The sequence below is a fragment of the Opisthocomus hoazin genome, chromosome 22 (assembly GCF_030867145.1).
Source record: "Opisthocomus hoazin isolate bOpiHoa1 chromosome 22, bOpiHoa1.hap1, whole genome shotgun sequence".
Lineage (NCBI taxonomy): Eukaryota > Metazoa > Chordata > Aves > Opisthocomiformes > Opisthocomidae > Opisthocomus > Opisthocomus hoazin.
Window position 1 is genome coordinate 11,173,336 of NC_134435.1, and position 18,317 is coordinate 11,191,652.

Below are 18,317 nucleotides of genomic sequence, written 5' to 3' on the forward strand. Positions count from 1 at the left end.
CAGGAAGACCATACTTTCCACTTAAAAATCCCATACCTAAATTCTCTTGCACATCAGAAAAACGTACATCTAACTTAACTATTAAAGTGCAGATTCTTTATGTTTAATCTGCACCCACAGCATTATCATCACCCGAACAACTCAGATTCCAGAACATGAGAGTTTTTATTTGGCGCTTCCCACAATGAGCCTCCCAATGCTACAAACCCAAACTGCACAAGCAGTAAAACCTGGCAAGGTATGAGCACTAGCTGGTAGCTAAGGCTGTGCCTAATCTTATAAAATATGATTTCTCTGAAGACAGAGGCATCAATAATAATGCAAATTATGCCATTGCGTTAAGCAATTTACTGAAGGTGATTAAGCAGCATTTATGGAGTAGGTGTGGTTGGGAGACTGGGGCTTATTTTATATATTTAAATCTTTGTCAGTCCAGAACACGTGTGAAAATTAGAAAACTCACAACTACAGTTTGCTACCCCCATTACAGCACAGGAAGCCTGAAACTTTCTGAAACCTTGTACATATTTCCCACAACTAAAAAACCTTGTGTCTCAGACAAAGTGTGTAGGGAGGGGTAATATTGTAGGTACTAAGTACAAGTTCCACATTTTTCTTCTAATTGAGAAGCAAATTTGGATTTGATTATGCTTCTGGGTAAGCTTCTCCTCCTTCCTATCACCCTGCAAATGCTGTATTCCAGCTCCCAGTCCAGTATCCAGTGAATTAAAGGCTTTGAATAAACAGGTTTTTCCTGAAAGGATGTTGCTGTATGCTGCCCTGATCATCTTTTATAGCTTCATCAGGCAACAGTAAGAAAAAGCTGGAAAAGTTAAGTGACACATAACATAGGAGGGTTTTTTGGGAGGGAGCCCTTCTGGTTTAGTCAAACTTTTTTTTTTTTTTTTTTTAAGTGTTAGGAATTACAGACCTTTATAAAAATTTCCAGTAACATGTCTGATTCTATTTTAGCCACATATTAAGTTTCTTATGTATCTTCTAGAAATTATTTTCCAGAATATCTTGTGTTCTCAATTTTTGTGCTGAGCTGCTAAGCATGCAATTTTCTAAGCAAAATGCTTAATAAGAGTACTCCTTTTAATCTTAGGAAAATACAAACATAATTCAAATAGCTTCTAACAAAAGCTCTCTTTAAAAAGAAATCCTGAGGTCAAAAACGCACAGGAGGGCCAAAGCCGAAGTATTAACGTCAGTATTAAGTTTATAAAACAAGAACAGTGTTAACTTCTATAGTACTTAACTTGTGCACGTCATACCACATTAGAGTGCTTCTAATTCCACAGATCAGTAGCTGTGGGGAACAGCATACAAAACACTAATTACTACGCAGCTGATGTAGTTACAGAAAAATGGGTGAACAGACATTTAAAAATCCAACTTTAAGTATTTATTCTATTTTTAAATGACAGCTTGAAATTTCTTGGAATAATTGCAGTTGCTAGAATCAAAATAAAATTTTCTAGAACTTTCTGCAAAACAAGTAGCCTCATTTTATGCAACCAGCCATCATAATTTACAAAAAGGTTCCTCAAAAACAAAGAACAAATATTAAAGAGGCATGGTAAAGATATTTATTTGCGAAATTCCTTCAAGAAGAAAGACTGGCAAATGCATTCAAGAGATTATTTTTTAATTGCAATTCCCCATGAATTTGTTTAACGCACTTGTTAAACCAACCCATTTCTATGGGCAAACAAATCATGACGTATAGCTCAGAATTGAAACACATTCTGTAATCACGTATGTGTTTTCTCAAACATTGCATATCTGCCTGGGGGAAGAGAAAGTCTCTCTGGCACAGACCCTCAGTGGATTTGGAAGGGGTTATATACCTGGAAACTAGCCACTGTAGAAGAAAGGAAAAAACATTTTGAACAAGTGGATATAATGAACTGCTCTCATGTACAAAATTCTTTGAAATGGCTGTTATTTTCAAGCCTGATTCCAGGAAGAAACACAATTTTTTTTTAAGCGTTTTTACAGAAACCTGAACACTATTGCTTAACTTGGTGTTTTAAAAATTGGTCTTTGAAGGCAAAAGCGTCACATCTGAAGATGAGATCTGGAAACCTGGAAATGCCTATCAAAGCAAGATTCATGCATTGCATAACAGGCAGGATGTTCCACTCTCATGAGGAAGTGCAAGTACACAGCAAAAGGAAAGCCAAAACAATCTTGAGGGCTATGCTGCAGTAAAATGCAATTACTGAGCACTTAGTTTGTCAGTGCTGCTGGGAGAGAAGTAGAAGGAGATATTTAAAAAAAATTAGTAACTTTGTAAGATGCCATAGTCACAGTCAAATCGTTTTCATTTATTAATTCTCAGGGAACGCTGTTACATCCAAGAGACTAAATTTTTTTTTTTTTTTTTAATTCAGGAACCATTTTTTCATTTGGAGACCATTTCCTTTTCAAATGAACGCACAAAGAACAATGGCTTTTCTCTTTTCAAAAGATCTTTGAAAGGAGAAGCCTGCTCAGTGGCTAAAGCACAATATCAAAACTTAATTTCATTAACAGATCTGGTAACAGTCTTCTCCGACCTTGCTTCCTATTCCATCTCTGCAACAAGAGGTTCCTACAGACATGCTACTTTTGAGGTGTTATGAGACAGAATTCGAAATAAATAACACAACAAAAAGCACAATGTTTTGCATGGAGCTATCAATACCAAGCAAGGAATCATCAAATTGCAAGATTATCAGACAGACTGCTGCAGTATTTTCCTTTTATCTGCGCCATTTGGAATGCCCACTTCATCGCAAGTGTCTAAGAGCCACGGGCAGAAATATTTGAAGTGAGCAGTAGTTCACACTGCTGGCTTATAGGGACATTATGCAATGTGGTCCTCTCTGAAGAGGAAACGAGCACTTACACTTAGTTACCCTAAGATTTCCATCAAAACACAGACTTCTGTGTTTCACCAAGCTTTGGAGTAGAGAAAACCTTTGAGGAAAAGAAACAGTGATCCCCAAATACGTGCAATTGTGGGTTTACATCCTGCCTTCCAGAGAAACTAATTTTCACTAGATCGCAGCAACACTTGTTAATGATTTAAGCAGCAAAACATAAATATTAAATGGAAGGGAGAGTTGTATCAAATTACTCCATTATGTTGCCGCAGCAAAGACAGCTTTCAATTATTTCCTAAATAGGAATCTAAGAAGATTCCAGTAACAATATAGCCTTATCCAGTATATGATTGCACCATCAAGGATACTTCATCTATATATATGCATGAACACAAATACACAATATGCAAAACTCCTTATTTCTGCTTTGAGTCAGGCACACAATCAGCATAATCAAGAAAAAAAAAGGTCAAATTTTAGATTGTTTCCAGCAATTAAAAAATTCAGTATGCTTTCAACACACAAATAACTAAGTGACCAAAGGAGCTAAAGATTTTATACAACAAAAGTTATAAAAAGCAGCTGCCCAAGATGGCTTCAAAATTAATCAGCATCTCTCTAGGTCTGCAGTGCTGAAGTCCTGTTTTGCTGCCCTGCCCTTTTCTTCACAGAAGTGATAGTAACAGACTGGAAAGCACTTCACTCCAACACTTTCCTTTTCTTGGCATGAAGAAGTGTCAGACTTGGTCTTGACATGTACAGCTTCATCTTAGTGTTTATGTAAACAGATACCAACATACTACACAAAAAATATTTCTTTACCATCATCAAAACACGTGTGTATGATATTTTATGTTTGGAACATAACCCAGAAGTCAAGGTTGACTTTGCCAATTTCCTGAAATTCCCTTGATGTCAAACCAAGCACGTTTCTATCACTGCGTATATATTTGGGCCTTATACACAGCAGCAAGGACACACTTGATCTCATTCTGTCACTCTGAACATCAGCTACGTGTCAGGGTACAGAATGAATTAAACTGTGAGCCAAGTCTCGCTGCAGTGAGGCTGAAAAAAGATCGACTCCAGCTGTGTCACTTTTTCTAATGGTTTCAGTGTATAAATTTGGTATGGTGGACACAGGTTCATTATATTAATTACAAACCCTGACATTATAATCAATTATTGCTGTGCATTCTAAATTTACAAGGGCTCTACCTGATACTGAACCAGCCAGTAGCTCTGCAGTAGAAGAGGTCTCTAATGGAAAGTTATTGCCAGCAGCTGCTCTGTTGTCAGAAGGCTGCATAGGCAGGGCCCTGCAAACCAAACAGAAACTGAACACTTTACAAAGAAGAACTGAACTGTTCCTATGTCTGAATCCACAATGTCATTGTTAAATATATTTATATTTCTCTAGTGTGGTTTATTACATGAGATACATTGCACGGCTTTTATCTACAGATCTTTCAAATTATTTTAAACTAGGTCATGCTGGTTCTTACAGCATGGCTAAAAATACTGCAATCATTTTGAAATTTTTACTTTTGCCCTCATTTGAAAATTTTGAAAAGCAATCCACTAAATGTAAAAGCAATCTTGGCTTTTGGGATTTGCCCTAAAGGAGTTTAGAAAAAGCACATACACACATAAAAGCTGGGTTTAACTAGTGGTCAGATGAAGAGTGGAGTACTTCTGTTTTAATTATTACTGCAAATTAGGTTCAACATTATATGGTTCTTTTCAAATTTATTAAAAGTCAGCCTAGAAGGAGAGGCTGAACTGCCAGACAACCTGCCTCCTGCCAGGATAAAGCCATATTAAAATATAGGAGACCACCAACTGAAACTCATCCAGATCTATTTTTGGTGATGATTTAACGGCCTGCAACCAAAATTTGCTGCCATTACTGACGAAAGCAAACTGCGTTCATTACCATCACGTTAAAAGTTTCCAAAAGATGCTACAAAAATTATGTTGCACTACAAGTCCATACGGTACTGTAAACCAAAATACAATCACTTAATACTTTTTCTCAGGTGTGGTACATTCTTGAACACTTTAGAAGGCCTCACATCTTTCATCCTTCATCAGGCAGCCCTTTCTTCCTTACTCCGTTTTGTAGATATACTTGCCACTTGTAACTAAATTTGTTCATCGGCTATTTATAAATGTGTGTAAGTATTAAGCTGAAGGAAACTGGCTAATACAGATGTCTGGTGGGCAACAGATATTTATATGATCACCACTATTAGAAAAACCAAACCCACGATTCACAGCTCAGAGCATAATTCACACTATGGCATTTTAAGTTAGCCATGTAGATTTTTTGGTTGCGAGCACAGAATTCGTGCAATCAGACTGTGCTGTTCAAACCCCCGACCCTTTCTAGAGCATTTTAATGCACTCAGGTGTTCTTTTTCTTATGGATGTAACAGAGCACACTCACCTGAAAAGGAAAAATGTTGTCAGCTCTATTCAAACTGTCTTCCATCCACGATTTTGGAGCAAAGGCTGAGCTGGGTCGAGCGTATTTCTGCAACTGGATATGATTGCTTGCAAAATTCTTCTTTAAGGGCGAGATGGAGTTCAGGGGTGTTATCCCTCCGTTCAGTCCCCTGCGGTGGTCTCGACCTTGGGACCCACCCCACCCACCGTATCCACCGCCACCAGGGCTCCATGAAGATGGTGTAGGCGATGGACTTTGGTAGCTGCTCCATGGAGAAGGTGGCTTGTTAAGATTATTAGCCAAATGAGGCAACTGATTAAAAGCAGCATTTCTATGTGTGAATGGAGGTGGATGAGGACTTGCAGGAGACCTCCTCTGTTGCTGATGCTGATTGTGATGGTGCTGAAAATGGGGGTGATGAGGGTGGTGTTGAGAGAGGGGTCCAATTTGGGGGGAAAAGCTACCACCAAAGCCAGGGCTGACGTGATGTGGAAAATTCTGAAACAGCAGAGCACCATTATTAGCTGAGGCAGTAGGGACCCCTCCCTGGTGAAAAAAACTTGCATCTTCATTGATTATTGTAGAAGAAGAAGGAGCTATAGCTGCAGACCAGTTACTAAAACCAGTCAGAGAAGATGCAGTGGATGTCAAGGGCTGCGTTGAAGTACCTAGCCCCGAAGCCTCTTGATAATCAAATCCTGTTAACACCGGCGATTCTATTCTTATTTTCTCCTTTCCGTTGCCATTCTCTGAAGAATTATCGCCCTGATTTTCTTCAGTTTTAGCTTTCTCAGGTTCCGAGAGCATGCCTGCTTCCTGACTTTGACCAGGGGAAAGCTGCTGTTTTTCTAGGGACTCTTGCTTTTCCTGTTGCTGAGTTTTAGATTTTTCTGACCCCAGAATCTCATCCTGAATATTATGGGCAGCTGGAGCAGGAAAGAGCCAAGCTGACCCAGCACTACTGCCATTGGCAGCTGTGTTATTATTTATAAAAGCAGCAGGGCTGGGGGTTGCATTTTGATGATGGTGTGGAGGCTGCAGATGTGGATGAAATCTGACTGGAAAAGCTGACTTATTTCCAGTGTTGTTTTGCACTAACACTCCAAACCCGTAATCCCCCATTTATTATATTTAGCGTTTGAATCCTCCCTGTAAGAACAAGTCGATGTTTAGTGTTTACCTCGTCCTCTTCGGAGGCGAGATTAGCAAGTATCCTGGTTTTAGCTAGATATTCCAGTTTCTCCCTCCACGCTATTTATTTCAGATTTGGATAAAGATGGTTGGTTTTTTGCAAAAGACAGATCTCAAACTATTTAAAATGTGTCAATTTGTGTCTGTTTCCTTCCTTTGGCCAGGAGGAAGGGAAAAATAAATCTTTGGTTCACAAAATAAGAGGTTTCCTTTTTCTAAAGGAAATGCACAGCAATGAGAGAAAAAGCTTCTGGGCAGTAAGGATAAAGAGATTCTAACTATCCTGTTTTTTTCCTCCTCAGCAGCCTTGACTCGCCCATAAATGAGTTAAGAGGGAAGGAGGAAAAAAAAAATATACAATGACGTCTGGTCCCCCGACCCCTTGGCAGCAAAAAATAGATTTAAATCTGGAATAATTTAATACATCTCTATAATCTAATATATATTTGTGTCCTGTTCAAAAAGAGTCTTTGCTGTGGGTAAAGGAAAAATTTACCTCAGGATCTCAGCATTCAGAAGGGTGAAAAGGGGGAGCGAGTTGCAGAAGAGGCTTTCTCCCGTACTGCTGGGTTTAACCTATTATATTTAGCAATAATATACACTCTGTGTGTGTGTGTATGCGCGTGTGTGGTTGTTTAAATGGATAAGATCTTATCTCAGGAAATTAGTATTCTATGTGTGCTGGGTGGGGAGTGAGTTGTGCAGGAGAAGGGTGGATTCTTGATGCTGCTCCTTTCGGGCTGGGTTTCTGAGCTCGCCAGACTCGCTTCTTATTTATGATCCAGTATTTGCGTGTCCTTCAAAGGAGTCCTGGCTGTCCGAAGAGGAAGATTTTCATCTCAGAAATCAGCATTCGGGAGAAGGGAAGGGAGGGGGCAGCGGGCTGCGCAGGAGGAAGGGGAAGCACTCCTTGCTCTCCCCGCTGCCGGGAGGGCGGCTGCCGGTGCGGGGCTCGCCTCCTTCCCCCGCGATCCGCCGGTTCCCGCGACGAGCGAGCCCCGGGCCGGGCGGCTCCGCGCTGCTCCTCCTCAGGGACGCGGCATCCAGCGGGGCAGGGGCGGGCGGCGCGGGCAGGCTCGGCTCGCCAGGCCCCGGCTCTCTGTGGGGGCCCCCCGCGGTGTCCCCCCCTCCCTCGCAAGAGTCCTGGCGCCGGGGAAGGCAGGAGGGATCGGGTTGTTTTGGTTTTGTTTTTTTTTTACCTCAGGAGAGGAGCAGCCTCCGGCAGGGAGGGGAAGGTGCAGGCGGCGGGGGGCCGGGCTCCTCTCTCCCCCATGGAAGGTGTTTAACCGGTTCTCCCAAATCGCCCGGAGGTTACGGGACAGGGTCCCGGCCGCCGGGCGCAGCGGAGCGGGGGCCGGGCGCACTGACCGGGGCGCGGGGTCCGGCGGCGGCGGCGGCTCCTCGGAGCAGTCCTTCCCCTGCTGCGCGTCTTCTAGGCTCCAGGCGGGCTTCCTTCCCCCTCATGTAAACCGGCCGGGCACCGGGAGGGTCGCCGCGGGGGACGCTGCTGCCGGGAGGTGCGGGGAGGGGTGGGGAGAGCTGCCGCGACACCGGCTCCGGGGAGTCGGGAGGCGCTTCGGTAGCCGGCGAGCCTGGCCGCGACGGGTCCTCCGCGCGGAGCCGCCTCCTCCGCTGCTGCTGCTGCTGCCTTGTTTTGCCTCTTTTTCTCTCTTTTTTTTTTTTTTTTTTTCCCCTGCCTCCTTCCCCTCCCCCCACCCCCCAGCGGCCGCCGCTTCCTGCCTCGGTGCCGCAGCCGGTGCCTCCCTCCTCCGCCTCCTCCTCCTCCCCGCCCGGCCGCTGCCGAGCCCCGTCTCCTCAGGACCGAGCCGCCGCACGAAATGACAACCAGCTGGAGGAGGCAGCGCGGCGCTTCCGGTTCGGCGGCGGGCGCGCCCCCGCCCCGCCCCCGGGCCCGGCTCCCCGGGCCGAGGCCCCGCCCCGCCCCGCCCGCCGGCTGCCGCTTAGCGCCGCCATTTTTGGTAGGGGCAGGGAACGCCCTGGCTGGGGCGGCCATCTTTGTTTTGGGCACGTCGCCCAGAGCTTGGTAGCCATCCTAAGTAAGGGCAAAAAGGTCAGAGGGATGCCGGCGGGGCGGCCATCTTGGGCTGAGGAGCGCCATTCCCGCCGCCAGCGGCCATCTTTGTGCAGGGCAGGTCGTGCTCGGCCGCGGGTCCGGGCCCTGACAGGCCGGGCTGGCCCGGGGCACGCCGCGCCGGTGGTCGTGAAGTCATTCGCCGCTGTCATATCCTGGCTAATACCTAAAAAACAAATCCTACCCAAAATGCCGCCTGTTTGTAACAAGCCGAGGGCGAGGCCCCTCTAGTGAACCTTCCCCTCCCTAAATCGGCCAGGCCCAGGCCGCTGCATTCGAGCCATCGCACTCCTGGCATGGAAAGTCAGCAAAACAATGTAACGAAATGTTCAGACGGCGACTGATGTGGCGAAAAATACGACAATGCCGGACTTCTGCTTGGCTTTTTAGCTCTCGAAACGTGGAAATCGGATACAATGACAAAGGGTCTTTATAAAAACATGTGAAAAATTTTGGGAGCTTTCCGAGACTGTCATTCTGAAAGTCTTGAAACTCCAGCTCACTTAGGTATTCTAAAGGCTTTCCCAAATAACTTGTGCTATGTTGGTTTTAAAAAAGGCAAAAAACCAATCAGTGGAAGATAAGAACAGGTGGAAGCAAATCAATGGGCAGTAAATTGGCATTATTCCGGGACGGTCCTCCCCATCCAGTGCAAGGGGAATCGCCGCCTGTCACACGGCCTGAGGGGGGATTTGTCTGATCCTCAGCCATATTTATCGAGGAAGGGACAGGAGGTTTGAGCTGTGACAGCAAGTTTCGTCTTTCGGGATGACGGATGAGGCCATAACAACCTTTTAAGCACTATAAATAGAGGTTTTTATGGGGCAGGGATTACAGACACACACTGGCAATGAAGTGCAGCTCTCAGAGCTGGAGTGGTGGTGGGAAGAGAGGACCTTGGTCGCGTTACTCTGATACCTTGAACTTTCTTGTGGCTCATGTAGTGCCTCCGGGACCACCACACCTTCACCTCAGCCTGGTGTAAAACTGCCTCGAGCGTGTGGCACTTTAGGACGGGATTGCCCCAGCAAGAAATTCTGTCCCAGTAACCAATACGAAATCCGTAGTTTCTAGTATACTTTAGGAAGTTCTGGATTGAAATTAAATGCGTATTACAGCAAGCTGTACAACGTAAAATAGCAATTCAGCATGCATTTTATATAGCACTGTTATTTATTAAACATTCAGTGATTATTACTTCATCACGCGTAGCAAATCTGTATAAAAGCAAAGGGCTTGGTTGTCCCCAGCTGCCAGGCATACAAAGTGAAACTCCAGTTCTACTTCTACCGCGGTTACCAGATGGCTAACACCACACACCGCATATCTGACTGTTTTTTTGTATATACAGTTATGTGGTCTATGGGCACAACCATAGGTCCAAAACTGACGTGTGCTTTAAAATTTATTCTTGCACGGGAATGTGGATTGTTCAAGAGCAATCATCAAAGCTTTCATCTTCTACAGATCTGTTCTGTAAAAATTGCTCTTTTCTGGGATGGGTGCCCTTTTTGCACATCTACAAATAAAATATAGTTCAAAATTAAATAGCTAAAAATAGTGACATTAAAATAGCTTTATGTAGATACACCAGTAGAAAAATCAAGTGGAAAAGGAAACAGGCAGAAACATTTCCTGAACAGTTTTCTTTTAGTAGTGGAATGTCCACTACTACTTCCTCCAAGACTCTTTCCAACCTACTCAGTCACCTGATTGTAAGTTTGGATGATACAGATATTTTCACTAAAACCAGCATTTCTCAACAATTTTATGAAACTTTTTTCTTCACAGTCATATATACCTTGTTTCCATGTGTGCAAATAGACTTGTTTACACATGTTGAAAACATCATTGTTTGTGAACATGTAATTACTGGGTTATAATTTCCCCTTTTGTTTACTGTTTGCAACCTATGTGAGCCCATCTGATACTAAGTATTATTTTCCTCTGTATTTTTCTAGTCATACTGTTGTTGTTATCATCACCATCAGATTCAGGGTTAACAAGTGCTTCTGTCAAGAAGCTATGAACCTGGCTGCAGCAGTAGATAGCTATTACATTAATAGTTTGGGAAAGACTGAGTAGATGGCCTTAATTTAATTTCAGGCACACCCTTGCAATGCATTAGGACAGAGGCAGATCAACTAGAGTGATATAAGCAGAACTTCCAAAATCTGACTTTAATCACTTTGCCTGACAAAGGTGGTTTGCTGAAACCATGGGAGGTTTCTTAACGGCTGACATTTTGATGGCATCAGCTGCCCAGCAGGATTGGTGTCATTTTATTCAGCCCATTTGAGGAAAAGTGCCTGAACAATACACAGTGACTGGCAGTCACTACCTTTAGTTGCAAAGAAGAATAATCACTAAAGAAAGTGAATAGTGTGTATAAATAAGTGCATTTAACAACCTGTGAGGAAGTTGCCACTTTGATGGCTGGATGACGTAAAGAGAGTCTGAAATCATGTGTCTGAGCTTTATTTGGAATGCATGAAAAACAGCAGGACTTTTTTTTTAATTGTTGCACAAGTTTTGCAGAAACTAATCATCAACTACATGATTAGCTTAAAAAGTTGTCAAACATTTTAAAATTAATGATGTTTAATAGCAATAGAATTTCAGTTGCCACCTTCTTTTACAGGACAGAATCTTGCTGTCCCGGCTGTCTAACAATGCAAAACCAAGCTAGTTTCCATGGACTGATGAAGATGTTAATGTTGTTGCTTTTCATTACAGACACACAAAAACAGTGACAAGGATTCCTAAAAACGTTCTTACTGCTGTAATTCAACATATAGCTAACAGTATAAGGAAGAATTTTTAAATCACTCAAGTCATAAGCTCAAATCTTTGCGCAGTCAGACCAGCCCTTTATGTGTAGCAAGTGACACACTGATTTTCCTAACTTTTGGATCAACTTGAAACATAAGATCCAAACAATAAAAAACCCCCAGCCCTTGGGCATCTAAATACTACGAAACGAACTAATTTAGAAATTTCATCCTAAATTTCCCTTCCTCTCAACAATAAATATCCAAGAATATTTTCAATGGGAAGAAAGGGGGAGAGTTTTCTCAGCAGCATTTGCTCACATCCAGCGATGAGATTCAGTGTCCAGATTTGCCGCCACATCCCCCAGACCCACCTGCGGCTCGGTCGTGTTGTATCTAACACCTTGCACCTGAAAGGGGTTTCAGACTGAATTACACTTGAAGTATTTTTAGTCATTGTGGTACCTTACACTAGTCACTGTCAGCACCTAACGGATTCATTTTTGGAAGCAGTTTAACTCCTCTGGCTACCTTACAGGAGAGGATTCCCCTGGCCACTCTGGCTGACATCATTAGGCAGCTCTAGCAGATGATTGCCAGTGGCACTGTGCACTAAGCAGGCTCCCCCCAGAATCAATCTCCAGGATCGCAGCCCCCTTGACAACCTCTTCACTATGAGACTAAATCACAAGTGGGAACATATTGCCCTCCTCTGAGGATTAGATCTCTTAGCCTGCCTTTATTCTGACAGTCTCACTGTAACACGTCACCCAATAAGTGCTCGATTGTGACTCAGGTCACAGCAAAAATTGAGGATGACTGAGCTGGTGTAGAGAAATTTGTTTGCGTACTTTCCGTCAGAAACAATCCTGAGATCTGTGGTTTGCTTGGGTCTGGTGCAGTGCCCATTCAACCCGTCAGTATTACACACCCAGTGAAACACAGCACAGGGGAAAATCTTCAGGGCCAAACAGAATAATCTTGTCAGATGGACCATATAGCCTTGGTAAGGTCATATGACCCATAAGACGTGGAATCATTAACGATAATTTACTAGAGCTAGCTCACAGATAAACTAAACCAGAATAAAATGGAATCCCTGAGCAGAAGCCTCTGCAGCTTAGTCGCAGCCCTCATCCTGGGAGACTCTGGGAGAGCAGATGTGCGGTGTGCGATATACCCTAAGTGTTATCAAATCAAGGTCCTATTGAGCTAAGAAGTGAAATGACTTACAGAGCTTAGAAGGAACTCCTTATGGAAAATGTCTTGCCAGCAACCCTCTTTTTTAAAAATCAAAGGACTGTCATCTCTCGTGCATCTGCGATCGCAGCTGTCACGGTGTCATCTGGAAAGAAAGGTGAACCCCCGGCGACTCAGCGCACGAGCTTCACACGTTAGCCCTGCACGCGTTGTCAATTACGGAAACGTCAGGCTGATGCACCTACTTCACGCTGTTGGTGGGGAAACTGAGAATTCAAGTCTCACTGCCATACATGTAAAGTCATTTTCTGCCTTAAAAAAAAAAAAGGAGCAGAAAGAGGATAAGGATCTCTTTACTAGGAGCAGAATTATCAACTGGATCTTACGTATCAAAAACTGTAACAAGGCCTGATGTCTTCTTGAATGTCAAAAGCCCTATCAGGGTGTCCAGGTCTCCAGTTTTATATTAAAAATGGTTGTTGTATCTTGTCCATGCAACAGTTTACAGCATATTAACACAGTTTAGTAAATCAAATAAAGAGTCAAAATTAACACTATACATACAGCACAAGGACTTTAGAAATGGTGCACCAGGCTGTGCTAAAATTCAAAGGGACCATTAATGGGATTATTAATCACTCAGGTGTTCCTCCACAGTACTTTACGTCTAATGTGTCACAGAAGACACAGGACTTGCTCACGTTCAATGGTAATAAAGGCAACTACCAGACCTGAAAAGCTGCATCAGCATTTTATCCTAACCAATTGCTCCAAGGAGGCTGAGCTAAAAACTCTAGGCAAGCTGTCAGTAGCTAATATTAGCCTACACATAGAGAGATTTTTTTTATTTCAGAACAATTTTCAAAGACTGCAGAAAATGTTCTCTAGGCCGCAGAGAAAATCCAACAGTCCATTTTTTTGCTGATGCAGCTGCAACTGCTGTTTTCTGGATCATATCTCAGTTTGGTCATTGCAGTATCAAAGTATGAATTTAGGAACCCGGTAAACCATTTACTCTTGTGTAAAACACATTATACATGCTAATAGCTTCATTTGGCTACGCTGGCTTCGTCATTTTTCTGCAACTGGATGAAGATACTATATATTGATACACTCTCATACGTTAAGCAACCCCTTAATAGAATACATTGCCTTGGAGTCTTTAGTCTTTATGAGAAAAAAACCTTATCACTGCCCAGAGAACTATTTTGTGTGCAGTAATTATGTAATATTAATGAACAATATTACGTCTAACTGTATTTTCCAGCCCTATTCTTTGTATGGAATGTACTTTAGAATGACCTGACACTGCAAAAATGCCTCTATCTTCCACGGCTCATGTAAAATACAATAAATACATAAATAATTTAGAAGAGGAAATAGGTAGCGTTGCAAAGGCGGTGGCATTCTTACCACTGTACTTCAAACCCTGGCGATGTGGCCTTTGGAAATTTTTTTTCATTTAAGGATACTGTTCCCTCAATCTGGACAAAAAATTCCACACAGATACAGAGCTTTAAAAAGCAAATATGAAAGCTAATTTTATAATTTTGTTTCTGAAATTGTAGAAGGAAAAAAATACACGAGGGTTATCTGTTTGCCCACTGCATGCTTTCACACAGAGCCTCACATGTCTCTGTGCTAAGATGGGAATTCTGAGGCTGAAAGTTCCTCAATTTTGATCACAGCTGCATCATGGCATTACATCCACGGGGGAAACGAGGGAGATACGGCCCTGGCGCCCGGTCTGTATGCTAAGGGCTGCCCCAAAACCCTTTCAAGACAGGCTTGTCTGCCAGGAGCGCCGTTGGCCTGCACGCATGGCCTCGGGCACAGCCACGTTGCCCTTTTCCCAGTATCTGGGAGCCTGAGCATGGTGGGTGAGCCAGCCCCAGGCGTGCCAGGACAGCCTGTCCACGGGCACCCACCATCGTCCTCATCTGGAAGGCAGTAATCGTTCAGTAAATTTAATGGGAAAGGACATGTTTATGCTATGGACACTTAGCTTCTCGATCTCTCTGGTTTTTTTGTTGTTGGTTTGGGGCTTTTTTCACTTCTAAAATAAAACAACTTGTATTTCATGCCTATTAATAAAGGAGGAATGCATCAGGGCTGTTGCAAGGGCCAATTAGTCAGGGCTTACAAAGTGCACTGGTGCTAAGTATAATTTTTACTGCAACTCGTTGACACCTTCATTTCTCAAAATAAGATTTCATAGCCTGTTCATTTACTAAGTGGGCTAGTGCCTTTGGGTATTTGGGAAGGGCAAAAAGACAAATTGAAAAGCACCAAATAATTTAATTTCAAAGTGCATTAAGCACACACCTTCCAATTTTGTGACTAAAATGTTCATCAGCTTTTTCCAAAGAGGTTTGTATTCAGGGCACAGAAACAGTTTGTGGATTTTAGATTCCTGAAATACTTAACAGTGCTATTCAGGGGAAAAAACACTGGCTTCTTGTCCCAAAAAAACAGATTCACATGCAAAGTGTTAATGACTCCAAGTGACAGTTTAAGGATAAAAATAGCATAAACCCCCCCAAATGTTAGCTAATCCAGCATTTTCAAGAACAGAATTTCTGACAAATGTAGGATATAATAATAAAAACAGCAAGGAAAACAATATTGAGAGTCTAAATCAGAGTGCCCAAGATGCGATTGGCCTTTTTTTCCCAGCTGGGTGTCCCAGTGCCCCTCAGTGTAGCTTTTCGAGGGCTGGGTCCCAGTGCAATGCTGTCTCCAGTGCAGCAGTGCCTGGGCTGCCTGGCTCGGTCTGGAGCAGTGCTTGCTGGAATCTGTAGTCTCCAGGCTGCATCTCCACTATTAAAAAAGAGAACAGTGGTAATCTGCTCCATTTAAGGCAAATTAAGTGCAGCTCTCTGGCTCCTGGCACATTCCCAACATGGCTCTGAGATGAGCATAATTCCACAAAATCCATAAAATTCAGAGTTTAAGACTGCTGCTGTTCCCCCTTCCCCATGCCTTGCAGATAAAGTAAAGTCCTCTGCTGGGGTACATCACAGGGGAGAGACGTATTCTGTATGTGCCTAATGAATATTGGTTTTCTGTGTGCTAAGGGGATGAGTTAAGAAGCAAGTTTCGGTCTTACCTTGGAGTTCTCTACCTTATGGGTTTCATGTCATATTTCCACTGGCAAGGGAGGGGGGGCATATTGCCTATTCAATGTTCCCCTCCTTCTGCCTTGCTGGGGAAAGAGGGTGTGCTTCCACCGACAGAGTAGAATGAACTCATGCTTTCCAATTTTTCCCCATGTTAGGAAATAGGTCCTGTCTCATTACTGGTGACAGCACATATTGGTAGGTCGTAGAGCAAAGGGAGAGCCTTGCGTAGAACAGCTGGGGCCCAGAGCCAGAAATCTCATTAAAGTAAGCTGCTGCTATTTCCAGCCTGTAATAGAGCTTTGGAGCTTGATTATATTCAGTGAAAGCAGGTCATTACAAACACAGTGCTTTTTGCATATTATCTAAATTGAAATAATAATACGTTCTCTCCTTTCATGTGCTATATTGATAAATCCCAACTTATGAATGAAACATGTTGATTAGTTAGTTAAAAATAATTAGTTCCACATTATGCCTCTAAGTTTAAGGCTTGATTAGTGCAAACAAATAACTTTTCTTGATAATAAGTCATTTACAGATTATTCTCTTAAGTGGAGCACACAGGCATAAAAATAATCTGCAGCAATAAATTGTGTTATTTGTTCTCTCTTTTCTCTTTGACTTGAAATATAACAGTACTTTTAGAACTTGAGAGACAGAATATCTATATGCAGATTCTGATCTCAACAGCAATTGCCGCAATGCAACTCTGGTGTTACTTGATTGAGGTAGCAATGTACTAGATAAGAATGTGACCCATAAGTGTTCTTTGATTCAGTCTTTCTGGCCATGTAGTCCCAAAAGAACAACAATTATTCCTTACAGTGCCTGAGAATATTGTTCTGTTTAGCTTCTTGTTATTTAACTTGTATTTAAATTTTCTGGTATTTACATTAGAACTGAACTAATGAGTGGTTGGTGGTGGTGGTGGTGGTGGTGGTGGTGGTGGTGGTTCAAGGTTTTCCATAGTAGTGGCAGCACTAAGTAACTTTTTCAGATCTTCTGAAGGAAAACAAAACCCTGCATGAACATTTTTTTCTAGTCATCAGTTCACTGAAGCCAGCACAATTCAACAATGTCCATAAAGCTTAAGCACAGTTCTGAATATGAATATTTTCCTGAACCAGGGCTTAGGGTAGTCATAAGGACAAAGTCTTTTTCTTAGCTGCCCTAGGGTTCTTCTCACACTGGCAAAAGATGGGTCTGTAACTGTGTGCAGGAGATAGCCACTAAAGAAAGGCTATATATTGATAGGATTATGGTATATATGCTATAATAAATTTACATAACACCCTGATAAAAAGCCTCAGCTCTGTTGATACTACTGTCTCTGCGGTTGCTCCCACCTACAGAGCCTCCCTGGTGGAAATCACTGTGAAAATCCAGCCCTATTTTGGGAGCGCTTATAACCTGTAGCCGTCATCTATGGTGTGGGAGTTTGATGGGGTTGTTAGAGAATTTCAGCCTTCGTATTTAGGCACCGGAGCATGACAATTCTGGATGAGGCAAATAATACACTTTTGTAAAGCACTTCTATAAAATATTTTCCTTCCTGGTTGACAGGACAACTTGCAAAGCCTGGGAGGAGAACCAGACCCGTGCTCCCTTCACCCTCTTTCCAGATGGCCAGCAAGGGATCTAATTCGATTAGCAGCGGTTGTGGTACAGAGACTTGTCCACCAGTGGCTGAGACCACCAGCTTACCGGCTGTACGTAATCACCAAATAGCAGTGGCTAGAAATGGCTAAATCTCTAATGTTTTGTGAAAGATCTGAAGTAACTTACTGGTTAAAAATTCTTCAATCCTTCCCAATCCTCTCAGAGGGCACTTACTGAGAAATGGTAATGGGTTACAGTCTCAGAGTGCTTTTAAAGCACTCAGCGTCAGAAAAAATGGCATTAACCCACTCTCCTCCCCATATTCCGGACCTGATTCTCAATGCTAATCAGGAGTAATTTCACTGAAGTGAAGGCAGTTATACAAGACCTGGGTAAAAGTGGAATCAGATCCATGTATCATATGTTTAAGATTCCTGGCAAAATACGCTCTATTTACTTGAGGAAATTAAAACATTTCAAAGAGTGCAGATGATTTAAGGGCGATGGTCTTACTTCCTAGAAATTAGATCAGTACATCAGGTAATCAATAAGTGTATAAAACTGTCTAAAATGCAAGCGTTGCAGAGGTCAGGAATGGAAAAAACTCACCTGAAATCACTTTACATGATATACTGCAAAAGCAATGTTATTTTTACCAACAGCACTGAGAAGCCATAGCAAAAGACAAGAAACTGATTTAATAGCATGGCAAACAATATTTGTTTCATAAAGCAAATTTTGCCACTTCCATGACAAATAAAACTGGACACAAAATTAGACTGTTCAGTTAAGCACTTTGGCTCCAACCTCCCTTGAACTTCAAGAAATTCAGGGAAACAAGCTCTTGCGTTTGGCCTGTCTGTATCGGAAACACAGCACTGCATTCACACCACATCATCCATATTTTTTTCACTTCACATCACAAGCACCAGGCAGTGTGGGGCATATATCTCCTCGATGGTCTGTAATAGAAATTCCCATTACATGCAAAGCCTTTCCAGTGACTTCTACAAGAAGAGG

General features: G+C 42.7%; 1 protein-coding gene across 2 annotated transcripts in view; it reads right to left on the reverse strand.

The window, feature by feature from the left end:
- CPEB4 (cytoplasmic polyadenylation element binding protein 4) overlaps positions 1 to 8,275 on the reverse strand; it is a 44,405-nt gene extending 36,130 nt beyond the window's left edge. The window contains exon 1 of one of the 2 annotated variants that reach the window (XM_009931122.2): positions 5,323 to 8,275. In XM_009931122.2, coding sequence (XP_009929424.2) covers positions 5,323 to 6,444 — 1,122 coding nt within the window. In that variant the 5' untranslated portion in view covers positions 6,445 to 8,275. The remainder of the gene's footprint in view (positions 1 to 5,322) is intronic. The other variant, XM_075441656.1, reaches the window with a different exon arrangement.
- Positions 8,276 to 18,317: the final 10,042 nt, after the last annotated feature.